Source organism: Acipenser ruthenus, chromosome 39 (genome assembly GCF_902713425.1).
Source record: "Acipenser ruthenus chromosome 39, fAciRut3.2 maternal haplotype, whole genome shotgun sequence".
Lineage (NCBI taxonomy): Eukaryota > Metazoa > Chordata > Actinopteri > Acipenseriformes > Acipenseridae > Acipenser > Acipenser ruthenus.
This window is the reverse complement of record NC_081227.1, coordinates 332868-346648: the sequence shown is the minus strand read 5'-3', so window position 1 is coordinate 346648 and position 13781 is coordinate 332868. Positions and strand designations below refer to the sequence as shown.

Here is a 13781-nt window from a genome sequence, read left to right as displayed (position 1 = left end):
TTTATTTTTTTAACAGTTTAGTTCTGTATCAGTGATTTAGCACAGAGGTTGCGTTTGCCTTCATCCAATATATAACTGTTCAATAATCGAAGTTTACGCCGGTCATGCAATTGCCTGTAACACACACACACGCACCGCGTGGGTCACACACCGCGATAAATATGCATGACAAAATCGTGCGCACATTCAGAGCGCTCAGATGACAACTCGTTTGGACTGCTTAAAGAAACGCACAGCTCTTTATTTGGACTGAGCAAAGTAAAGGTGTCTGCTTCGTTCAGCAACAAGCGGAGAAGGGCAGGCAGCGAGGGAGAGCCGGTTTGATTGACAGCTGCAGTGTCCCGCCACGGAATTGTAGAGATGTTTATGAGGAGATGGTTTATATAGTCGGAGCTCCGGGGCACTCTGTATCAGTGCTCACAACAACACAACTCCTGTTGAGACAGAGACCCAGAGCGGATATATTACATACAGTATATACTGTGCCGATCGACGAAAACTGCACCAAAACTGCACTCCACCGCTGCAACATTAAACACGCCTTTAAACGCTGCTTTTGTTTATAAATAGTTTTAGTGTTATTATTATTATTTTAAAGTTTTTTTTCCTTTATGAAAGTTGGTTGCATTGTTTCAGCGTGCGCGTACCTATCGGGTTATCATGCACTGCCAAGCCGAGTTAAGGCTCTCTTCCCCCGGGCAATTGAAAGCAGCCAGGCGGCGCTACAAGACCTTCATGATTGATGAGATTCTCTCGAAAGAGACTTGCGATTACTTTGAGAAGCTTTCCCTTTACTCTGTGTGCCCTTCGCTCATCGTGAGACCAACACCTCTCCACTCCTGCACGGGTAAGTCTGCTAGACTCCGCGTTTATTTGGGTTCTTGCAGTTGCTTGCGCGTTTTGTAGAGGGGAACGCAGGCGGACGATTAGTTCCAAGTGTTGACAGTTGTTAAAATCGTTTTTGAAATATTAACCGGATAATCGAGTACCTGGAGTAGAATCTGTCGTGCCTGGAGTGCAATTACTACAGTATGCTGTAAGTGTGCCATATGCACATTCAGAAGCAAGGGCTATCTGCTGCCATTCAGACACGTTTATCTGTACCGATTACCCAATAATAATAATAATAATAATAATAATAATAATAATAATAATAATAATAATAATAATAATAATAGTAAATATCGTATTATAATATTTACAGAACTGTATTTCGAAAATCACAGTACAATTTACAAAAGACCATATATTTAGATATTGTTTAAGGAAGGTCCGAGCGTTATACAGGTCACACAAATACATCTATCCAATATGCCCTTGACGTTTCCTGAAATACCACTGTACTAATATTCAGATAACACCCCTATCCCAGACAGGACAGGAACATGATCTCTTTTTAAAACAGATTCTACATTTTGATTATTACCACTGTAGTAGTCTACTTAAAGTTGAGCACTTAAAAATATTTGTAACTTTTTTGACAAGTGATATATGGCGTCCTAATTTTCTCAATAATAATAATAATAATAATAATAATAATAATAATAATAATAATAATAATAATAACGTATTTTAATTGATTGAACATCGTTTAAAATGACAGTTGTACTGTTTTGCCCATTAGCGGGTCCAGTTCATCCTGATTGTAGTCTATAGTATTTAACCTAGAAAAGGGCTCTGTAAACATAGTGAATACCCAGAAGCAGTGTAGCAGTGACGGTGTTCAGTTGATTTAGAAAACGGATTTATTCCAACACAGTTGTAATTCTGCCGATAAAAAGAAAGCGCACGTTTTGGTGTTTTGTAAAAACGGCTAAACAAACAGACAGATACGTAACGCTTAGAAAGCGAGTCTAGTCGCTGGCGTGCGATTCCAAAACAGTGCAGGCCTAAAATATAACCTTCTGTTATTCCTGTTGAACTCAGCCACACGCACTCTCAAATACTGGATCTCTGGGCTTGTTGTGAAAAAAGAATAAATACTATTTCAATGAAATGTAATTAGGAAATCTTCTTATCAAAGAGCAACTTCATTCCATTTCTGACGAAAAAAAATAAATAAGACTTACCTTCATTCCACCTGTAATAACTATTAATAAAAGGGTTTCTGCTTGGGGTTAGGGTATATTGGTTTCCCGATATTATTATTAATTTCTTAGCAGACGCCCTTATCCAGGGCAACTTACAATTGTTACAAGATATCACATTATACAGATATCACATTATTTTATACATACAATTCCCCATTTATACAGTTGGGTTTTTACTGGAGCAATCTAGGTAAAGTACCTTGCTCAAGGGTACAGCAGCAGTGTCCCCCCACCTGGGATTGAACCCACGACCCTCCAGTCAAGAGTCCAGAGCCCTAACCACTACTCCACACTGCTGCCCTAGCTAGCCAATAACTTAAAATAAACAGCAATAATGTGAAGGGCATTGTTAACATCCATGATTTCAATAGTAAAGGGTTGTATAATATTTGCAGCCCCGGTGTGTCTATAGGGAAGCTTCTCCTGTTGTAGGGTGCAGATTCCCTCTCTAGTGCACAGAGCGGTGGTGTAAATGACTTCAGATCTAGCCCTGGATTGCTTCACCCGCTATTGGCACAGCTAATCTTATACCAGGGTCAATACAAGCGTAGCAGGGAGTCGCTAATCCAGCAGGTCTTCTTGAAGTCTGGTTTTCATGCAGTAATAAGTCAAGTTAAACCTGTATCCTGCCCTGAAAGAAACACATCGGGGCATTTAAGAAGATAGCTAGAAATAACAAACCTTATTTTTAAAGTGTCTCCTCCATTCTTGAATGAACTTCACCTTAATGTTGAAAAATCTGAGAAAAAAAAAACACAGACCTTGAGAGTGCTGAAGAGAACAAGCGTTATATAACTTAGCTCAGCTATTAGGCTGGTTTCATAGACCCAGCCAGTCTTGCGTTGCCTTACTTGCGGTAACACAAGAGGCGTGCTAATCAGGGTCTGTGAAACCAGCCATCAAAGTGTTACATCGTGAAATACTATATATTCAGCCTTGTAAAAATGTACACAGCCTTGCTTCCAAAGAATTCTACAGCCACACAAATAATATTAATAATAATAATAATAATAATAATAATAATAATAATAAAAATAATAATCTCTTTTACAGTAATAATGTTGAAGGCTTGGAATTCATCGGACGCCTTTAATTCACTGGAAAGGGTTCAGGTGGCAGCTTATCCCTGGATAAAATCCTGGAAAGTTCACTAGCTGGGAAAAGATCAATTAAGCCGCGATTATTCCTGTCCTAAAATAAGGAGAAAGTCTCTTACTCTAATAGCAGAGCAATTATCTCATTTGGAAACATCTATTTTCAGTGGCCTGCCTTTCTGTTCTATATATAACCCCGCACATGCTGTCTCCCTGCCAGCCATGGTAATGAAGTCGCAGGGCTCTGATCGGCACGCTGACCACTCCAATGAAACTGCACGGGGAGATGCAGCTTTCTGTTCCATATCTACACTGGCGGGCTGTGTGATTAGCAGTGATAATAACCCTGTGTGTTACACGCATTCCTGCCAAACAGTTAGAGATAGCAAGCTGAGACCATCCTTATTCAGAGCATTTACAGCAACCCTCCCCAGCTACCCAGGCTCCAGCTTTCGATGCCACCCACGTCCACATGGGCTGAACGATGACCTTATTTAATGCGCGTAGACCACTTTGCAATGGCCCTTATAATGGGTTCCCCCTATAAAAGCATAGCAAAGTGTAATGAAGCTCAGTGAAACTTATATATCGCAGGGGAGAAATATTTTCTAGATGGTTTGTCGTTTCTGCTGGGCTGGGATTTTCATAAGGAAACGATATAAAAAAAAAAACAACACATGTTTGAAGCGCTTTTCCTGGAACTAATGGAGCTAATCTGTGTTACCTGTCATAGATTTACTGTGTGTGTCAGACAGAGCTATTTAAACAGGCTGTGCTTTCCGAGGCTCGCAGTAGCATGAACACTTTACCATTCGTTCAGCAGTGTGATTGCACCGCTGGGTTTCTGTGCCTCTGCACCTCACCTGAGGCCTCACACAGCCGTGCCTGCATTAAAGGCCATGCACCAGATTCACTAACCGTTTGCACATGTGTTTTTAAACTGCTAACCTGGCTGGTAACCCATGAGGAAATCTCAGAGCTGCACACACAGGGTTAGGTGTAGGGCGGATCCCTCAGAGAACTTCACACGGTATTTCTGCATGGTATCGTTGCACTTTTCTCATGCTTCCCTCTGCTCTGCCATGCTTTCACTGTGCTTTATCACATTGTACTATGCTCTCACAACGAGAAGCTTGCATGCGTTTGGGAAACCTATATGAAAGAATAATGCTTATATAGTGATGAATCCGATGAAATACCTCTATTAGACAGTGGTTATCTTAGCCAGGTTAACTGCAGGAGCCAGTCCCCGGTGTGTTCGATTCACTGGAAGGGGAGCGGGTGAGAGATACTGTATATTCACAGTTCAGATATTGACAGGCAGAGAGGTACAGTCTGTCCCAGGGTGGAAACACTAGCCCTGCTTTCCATCTGAGTAGCTTGAGGGATCCCCACTCTGTCCAGCAGGGGTCCCTAAAGGGCACAAACTGGCTTAGATGGGCGATCAGAATTCAAACAGGCAAGAGTTTGAGCCAATCACTCACCTGCGTCAGCTTCCACACAAACCTTCCCTTGTAACCGTGTTGTAATATAATGATTAAAGCACAGCGGCAGTAACATTTCAATCACTGTGTCATGCACAGTACGTGTCCTGATGGAAACAGTAACACACCCTCACTAGACTGCACGAGACCTGCTCCCATATTTTACAAGCTGCTCTGTGTTCCCCTGATAGCTGTCATTCAACAGGTAGCTACAGTCCCCCAGACTATTAATAATACCTGCCAGCGAGAACATTCCATTTGGAATTTCATCGCTCGTCGGGACCCTGGGCAAAGCTTTTAACAGCACTGCTGGGAAACGTACGGGCAGATAAGATCATCGCTGGAGTGATCTGACATGACAGTGCGGTGAAATACGTGCAAGCAGGAAAGCGCACGAATCGATTCAATAGCCTCATAGCTCCAGGGGACGTGTCACTGAGAGAGGGGGCCCCCTGCCCGCTGCGGCGCTCTTTACACGATCTACTGCACAGCAGAGCTGCCAGCAACTAATGCACTAAACCACAGTGAAAGCAAAGGGTGCTGAGGTAGAATAAAGGAATAGCAAATCACAGGCAAGCATCGCTATTACCATGGCAACGAGGATAACCAGGGTAAAGCACCCAAGCACAATCCAGATATGTCTTTAATATTATTATTAGTATTATTAGTATTAGTATTAGTATTAGCAGCAGCGGTTTTGAATGATGCCGTGCAACACAACACATATATAGTTGTTTTTCTTGTAATGCTCTTGCTACCTTTGTAAAGATGAGTGAAATGAAGAGCTGCACAGTGAAGGAGGCACTAGAAGATGAATACACAAATTAAAAGTGCATCTCCACGCTGAGCTGAGGAACACCTGATGCTGTTTTCAGAGCAATCAGAAAGCAACGAATCACAGCTTGCTTCCACGGCAGTTACTTACAGGTGGATATTAGTGTGTTCCGCTCTCGGAGACAATGAATTCCAGTCTCTGAAATGAAACACACAGCCCAGTGTCTCCTCCAGCAGCGCTGGCTGCACTGTGTTTGCTTTGCAGAAACGACTGACGTTTCTAAGTGTTTTTCAGGCCCTGGAAAACTCTGATCAGTATCCTTGTTCTCAGAACTTGATCCTGACAGACAATAAGCGTGATTGTCCTGTGAATCCTTCCATGACATAATGCTGACAGCCATGCGGGAATCAGAATTGAAATGTGATGCACTGCTGACAGGCAGCTTATTATGAGATACCAAAGCCCCTTTCACAAGCTGCTGAAGCATTAGGGGTTACTTCAACTGCAAAGAGTGCATTACGAGGTTAAAGAAAAATAACACACACACCTTCGAGTGACACAAAAGGAAAATAAGCAACCCAATTGTTTACTAAAGACTATGTTAGGGTTTTAAAATTGATGGTTGTGTGAAACACTGACACAGTATTAAGTGTGTTACAAAAAAAAGCAGTTTAGCAGACAGTGAAATGCGGTGTGTAGCACAAGCAACACCACTACCACACACACTACCTCACAAAACAGGACATCTGCAAATAAACAGACACTGGATGACTTTTACCTGGGAGCTTCACTTCCACAGATTATTATTATTATTATTATTATTTATTTCTTAGCAGACGCCCTTATCCAGGGCGACTTACAATCGCAAGCAAATTGCACACTGTTTAGCAAACTGAACATTACAACACATCTAAGGAAGTTTTTCTTTCATTTGATCAAATTGAATGTATAAACTTTGCAAACCTCTTGTAGGGAGATTGACTGCATTTGCATACCACTTTTCAGATGCGGTTGCTTTATTCAACTTTCTAACAGTTGGTCGAACCCAAATCGCAATGAAATTCGATTCAACGGACTTGCAGGAGCCCCCAAAGACCCTGTGCTTTATCTCAGTGTTGCGCACAGACATGTGCCCGGGCTTGCTGCTCCAGCAGCGCTGCGGTGTGGAATAGTGAGGTAGTGAGGTAGTGAGGATGGATCACCTGGGCTGCTGATTTCATACCCCAGGCAGCCACCGTGCCATTGCTGAGAGTGGGAGAGTGCAGCGAGTTCAGGCTGCAGCACACACTGAGTCATCTGCACGCTCAGCCCCCGGGAGACAGCCTGAATTATGAGATTAGCTCATCTGATTGTGTTTCCATATATAACCTATAAATCACCTGCATGCTTAATTAGATTTCGCTTCTTCTGTGGGTGTTCTTGAATTCAGCTTTCGAGACGGTTGAAAGGCTCAGTGATGGGAAAATGATTTTCTGAAGCAAGCCTGATTGCGTAACAGGGCGGTGGCGGGGCGTGCTCTGTCAACCGCGCGCAGGAGGGTAACCTCAACGATCTGTGACAGTGTGACAGAGACTGTGGCAACTCAGTGACCACTCACCCTGCAAGCCAGTCTTTAACATTATGCAACCGAGCCAGGCTCCTCAGCAGATGGAGCTATAAAGCTTTTAACCTCACCAGCAGGGGTCAGACTCCCAAACCGCAGTTGCATGACTGTTTAATTATTATAGGGAATCTACTTTGCTACGACAGCATGCACAGAGACAGGGTGATTTGCTCTGCTGTCGTAGATACTGCTGTATATTGATAAGAAAGTTATGAAACCTAACAGGTGGAGGAAGACAAGAGTCTACCCCACTGGACCCTTACATTTGTTACTGCATTATGGCCACTGCTTAAGCAGAGCCAGGATTGATGAAGAGTTGAAGTTGTCATTCTCACTGCTTAAGCAGAGCGAGGATTGCTGAAGAGTTGAAGTTGTCCTTCTGTTATGCTTAGGAGCACTAATACCTGCAGATGTCTTTAAGTGCTGTATAATCCTTGGGGTTTGTGAACAGTTTGGCCTGCTGTGCAGATTAACGAAGGCCCGTTGTTTGCTGTTGCATTTGCAGGCTCCTCTTCTCTGCGGGGCTTCCCCCTGCTCTCTGTGATCACACGGCAGCCCCCGGGACTCGCTCCCTCTCCTTCCTCCCGCATCCTCCCCCCCAGCTCCCTGGCCGAGCCCTCCTCCAGCGAGACCCCTGTCAGCATCATCAGCAGCGAGTCGGAGAGCGAGCAGAGCGTCCACCGGCTGAAGAAACCTCGTCGCAGCCGGACCATCTTCACAGAGCTGCAGCTCCTGGGCCTGGAGAAGAAATTCCAGAGGCAGAAGTACCTCTCCACCCCGGACAGGTGAGTGGCAGGGCGTCTCTATGACAACCGCTTCGTGCGTCTCTATGACAACCGCTTCGTGTGTCTCTATGACAACCGCTTTGTGCATCTCTATGACAACCGCTTTGTGTGTCTCTATGACAACCGCTTCGTGCGTCTCTATGACAACCGCTTTGTGCATCTCTATGACAACTTCTTTGTGCACCTCTATGACCACCGCTTTGTGTGTCTCTATGACAACCGCTTCGTGCGTCTCTATGACAACCGCTTCGTGTGTCTCTATGACAACCGCTTTGTGCATCTCTATGACAACCGCTTTGTGTGTCTCTATGACAACCGCTTCGTGCGTCTCTATGACAACCGCTTCGTGTGTCTCTATGACAACCGCTTTGTGCATCTCTATGACAACCGCTTCGTGCGTCTCTATGACAACCGCTTCGTGTGTCTCTATGACAACCGCTTTGTGCATCTCTATGACAACCGCTTCGTGCGTCTCTATGACAACCGCTTCGTGTGTCTCTATGACAACCGCTTCGTGCGTCTCTATGACAACCGCTTCGTGTGTCTCTATGACAACCGCTTCGTGTGTCTCTATGACAACCGCTTCGTGTGTCTCTATGACAACCGCTTTGTGCATCTCTATGACAACCGCTTCGTGCGTCTCTATGACAACCGCTTCGTGTGTCTCTATGACAACCGCTTCATGCGTCTCTAGGACAACTGCTTTGTGGGCCTCTATGACAACTGCTTTGTGATTCAGGGCCAGGTGCGGGAAGCTTGATTATTATCAGGGACGTACGCAGGTTTTTTCCTTTCAGAACATTTTTTAATAAAATAAATAACGTCTGTGTATAATTCGATAACAAATAACCGGTGTGGCCTCTGAGAAATGAGGTGCTTAAAGTTTATTTAAGGATCTGTCAGAAACAGTTAAACATGTCTAAGTATGTGGTGTTATTAACACATTAAACACACCCTTTGTAAGCGAGTAAGAACCCATATGAATAGAGTGGGTGTAATGGAAGTCGTATTTCAATTACTCAACAGAACCCTGATTAGAAGGCATTACTGCCTAATCTGAGATTTATTGCAATTCCAAACTGCTTTCTATTTTAAACACAGAACCTGCACGCTAATGGAGTGGTAGAAGCTGTCTTTCAAATTAATCCCATAAAGAAAAAGACAAGGTAACCAAGCACACCTCAAAGGGGATTAATGGCAAGGAATGAGCATGTACAGTACAGTTAATATCCCATCGGAGGCGATTTCAGTCTCCTCCACACTTCCGGAACGTAGTGTTTAATGCTTGTTTCCGACGGATCCTTCTTCTGTGAATGTCGATGACACCAATGAGAATGTATTTGTTGCCCTTGTTTCCGAGGCGACGCAGGTGCCTAGACCACTGGAGTAAATATCCCATAATTGTGATCTCTCTCTCTCTCTCTCTCTCCCACTCACTCACTCACTCACTCACTCACTCACTCACTCAGACTCTCGTAAGCCAATGAGACATACTTGACGAGTGAGCTAATGGTTAGGGAAGCACAATGGAGGGGCTTGTGACAATGCATTTGGCAGCCAAGGTCAAATATCATGCACGAATCTGACTGTGAAGTAACGAGATAATTCAATTGTCAATGTGTTGAAAACGATCGCGGCATGAGACAGGTTTTCAATGTGCGGTAATGAACTATAAGAGGTCGGGTGCATCTGTTTTGTAATTGATCTCAAAAGCTGAAAATCAGGTTATGACTGTTAGGTCATCAAAAGTGTGAGTCACTTTCTCTTCCAGTATGTTATTTCTTCAGTTTGATCCCATATAGTGATTAGGCCACTCTGAAATCAAATGTGGGTCAAATGAAAATTCACGTTAGAAAAGCTGATCATATTACATTTACAGAATGAAAGCTACGTTTGAATGGACAAGCTACTTCTGAACTCTGTGCATCCACCTTAAACAGAAACTAAGAGATCTTTAAGGGCTGTAGGGTAATCTCTCCATTTACTCACATTCTCTCCCAGAACTTCAACACAAAACAGGAGGAGAGGGGGGGGGGGGGTTGAAGGTGGCGCTGAATCAAATCATTCTGTAAAACAAAGCGCTTGATTTTTTTCATGTAGTTATTCATTTATTCAGTCATCTGCCCAGCCCTAATTATATCCCGATTCCTAGGAATTAGGTTGACTCCAGGGGTCTCACATTCCCAGCAAGCGGATATCTGAACCAGCCTCCTGGACCTCCTCTAATGTCTTGGAAGGGAATTCATTTTATAATTGTATTACACGGAGATAATTGAACAGGCTCTCCCTTTGTGAATATACGCTGGTATCTGATCAGACCCGACCAGGATCTGTGAGTGGGAAGTGGAGCTATTCATTTCTGTTGCATCCTCTAATAAATCACTGTTTGGCTTCGGATAAATAGGCTTGTGCGAGATTCCCGATTCATCTTTATTTCCCCACTAAATCCGATTATCATTTCAAAGGGCATTTCATTAAAATGCAAAGAGCTCTATTGGCGCCGGAGATTGTAGCACATGTTTTTTGGAAACCTGCATCATTAAAATGTTACTGAACACCCAGCCGTTAGCATCCAGATCTGTACTGTGTTAAACTCACTGCTGTCCGTGTTGTCTCCAAACAGACTGGACCTGGCCCAGTCTCTGGGGCTCACTCAGCTGCAGGTGAAGACCTGGTACCAGAACCGTCGCATGAAGTGGAAGAAACTGGTGAGCAGCTGCTTCAGCTTGTGGGTTTAAATCAAAGTGTCCCCTGTGCACGGTACAGCAGCTGTCCCATACTAGGTACCTGATGCCCTTGCTTTGCCCTGCAGGTCTTGAAAGGAGGCCAGGAGGCCCCTACGAAGCCCAAGGGCCGTCCCAAGAAGAACTCGATCCCCACCACGGAGGAGATTGAAGCCGAGGAGCGTCTGGCCATGCAGGCGTCCACACGAGAGGAGCCGGCCGCTCAGCCGCCGGCAGAGTCCGAACAGGAGGGGCCAGCCGGTGAGCCGCAGGACCTCAGAATGCGGGCCCCTAGCACAGGGAGCCCCACAGCGCCCGAGCCGTCCACGCAACAGCAGGCGCCCACACACCAGCCCGAACACCAGTCCGTGAGCTAAAGCACCCCCGCACTCCGGACGGTGTGAAAGACTGGGAAACATGAGCACTTAGTGCCTTGGAAACGTGCCTCTCCCTACACTGCAGTATAACAGACAGACGTCCCACGCAAAGTCCTGATGCTCCTACGTACGCCGTTTGAAGTTTCTATGGGTTCCGGGGGAACCTCGACAAGCATGGCAAAATGACTTAATAGAACTTCCCAGCATGCACTGGGCACCACTGTGTACCATGAGGTCTCTTATCCAAAACTTGACCAGCCCTGACCCAGCGTCAGCTTCTGACATCACAATCAAACACACCAGCCCTGACCCAACCACAGCTTCTGACATCACAATCAAACACACCAGCCCTGACCCGACCACAGCTTCTGACATCACAATCAAACACACCAGCCCTGACCCGACCACAGCTTCTGACATCACAATCAAACACACCAGCCCTGACCCGGCTCCAGCTTCTGACATCACAATCAAACACACCAGCCCTGACCCAGCATCAGCTTCTGACATCACAATCAAACACACCAGCCCTGACCCAGCATCAGCTTCTGACATCACAATCAAACACACCAGCCCTGACCCGACCACAGCTTCTGACATCACAATCAAACACACCAGCCCTGACCCGGCTCCAGCTTCTGACATCACAATCAAACACACCAGCCCTGACCCAACCACAGCTTCTGACATCACAATCAAACACACCAGCCCTGACCTGGTGTCAGCTTCTGACATCACAATCAAACATAGGGGTTCTCTTGGGTAAACAAATGAATGAACACTGAATCATAAAGCAGAATGAACTGTGAGTTTATCTCACATAGAGGCCTTTGTTTTTGATGTAATGCCACATGTAAACACAGGGGACCCTATTTTGAAGTTAAATTCAGACTGGAATTAACACATTTTAACAGTGGAACAAAAACAAGAAAGTAGAAACGTGTACAAACAAGCTCCACGCTGCAAGTTATTCTCAGTTATTCTGTTCAAATTGTTGTATTCCTCCCCGGAAATGTGCCTTTTCTACTTCCAAGAAGCAATTTACAACACACCCATAACACCCAATCAATCACTCTGAGGTAGAAAATAGAAACACAACTGAACAGACCTGCTGTCTAATGCCTTCAGAACACTGGAGAATGCATGAGCATAATTACTGTATATATATATATACACACACATATATATATATATATACATATGTCACAAGAATGTATCGAGAATATATATTTACTGTACATGGTAAAGGAAGGGGAAAGCTATGTAAAAAAAAAAGGTGTAACATAAATGGAGTTTAATATTAACAGATGTTTTATGATTTTACTTGAAAAATATGTTTGGTACTTAATGTTTTAAAGAATCGTAATGTTTTCTAACACTGGAGGCACGCTGACCTTACTGAGTCACACACCTTGCTGTAATGAAATCTTTCTCCTGTCATACATGAGAACATTGTTAAAGCAGAGTCCCAGTCAGCCACAAAGCCAGTGGAGAGACAGAGAGCTGGAGAGACAGAGAGACGGAGAGACAGAGAGACAGAGAGACGGAGAGACGGAGAGATGGAGAGACAGAGAGACAGAGAGCTGGAGAGACAGAGAGACGGAGAGACGGAGAGATGGAGAGACAGAGAGACAGAGAGACAGAGAGACAGAGAGACAGAGAGCTCCACTCTGTACCCTGCACAGCTTTCTCAATACCGCGGTTGCATGATAACACTTTTTTTTGGTTCTGAATTCTGTTTCTTTTACTTGTATTTCTAATATATATATATATATATATATATATATATATATATATATATATATATATATATATATATATATAATTTTTTTGGTGTAAATAAATAGCTTGTTGGGTAAGCTAAAGCAAAAAAAAAAACGATATAAGGAGAAAAAAAAAGATGTGTGCTGAGAATGTAGTTTTTTGTTTTTTTGTGTGTGTGTGACCGTTTGAATATTTAAATATATCAAATAAAAAAGATATAAACTTCTACTTTTAATACTGCTGTGCTGCAGCCTTTGTGACCATTTCAAATTCCACAGCAAGAACTTTCTTCAGGTGGCACAGTAAGGGGAGCTAAAAACACATGAACGACATCCCAAATACATACAAAAAATATGAAGGTCCGACACTAACAGTAACCAGAAACATCCATCCATCCATCCATTATCATTAAAACGAAACCAGCAACTCAAACTGCAAGCATTCTGCAAAGCGTGCAGCCATATGTTCCTTTTTGTATGATTGTGCTCTAATATTAAACGGGTTTGACGGTGTCGTGGGGTGATGCATACTGTGAGAGCGGTCCTGCACAGTGCACTGCAGCAGACACGTTGCTGAAAGGAGGGTTCTGTCTATTGATTTGTTTATTTAGCAGACGCCTTTATCCAAGGAGACTTACAGAGACTAGGGTGTGTGAACTATGCATCAGCTGCAGAGTCACTTACAACTACGTCTCACCCGAAAGACAGAGCACAAGGAGGTTAAGTGACTTGCTCAGGGTCACACATTGAGTCAGTGGCTGAGGTGGGATTTGAACCGGGGACCTCCTGGTTACAAGCCCGTTTCTTTAACCAATGGACCACACAGCCCCCGAGTGTGCTCATCTCTGAACTCGTGACCCTCCCGAGAGACACATGCAAAGCCCTGCTTGAGAACTCGTTCCCATTCATAACTGTTGTTCTAGGCTGCAGGTTAAGGCAGGTACACTCAGTACTCAGGTGAGCTAAATGGATTGTTACACAAACAGCCTCCAGTGATCCGCGGTGTCTAATTGGAAACCCTGTAATTTTCTGTCAGGTGGGAGTTCATCCACCGGTCACAGGAAAGGCTCAATGAAGCAGATCTTAG

General features: G+C 44.2%; 1 protein-coding gene across 1 annotated transcript; it reads left to right on the top strand.

Moving 5' to 3' along the window:
• Positions 1 to 206: 206 nt before the first annotated feature.
• Positions 207 to 11424, top strand: LOC117397323 (homeobox protein BarH-like 2). Its single transcript, XM_034913298.2, has 4 exons — positions 207 to 847; positions 7552 to 7831; positions 10455 to 10539; positions 10644 to 11424. Exons 1-4 carry the CDS (start codon positions 661 to 663, stop codon positions 10929 to 10931), a joined length of 840 nt encoding a protein of 279 aa, XP_034769189.2. The 5' UTR covers positions 207 to 660; the 3' UTR covers positions 10932 to 11424.
• Positions 11425 to 13781: the final 2357 nt, after the last annotated feature.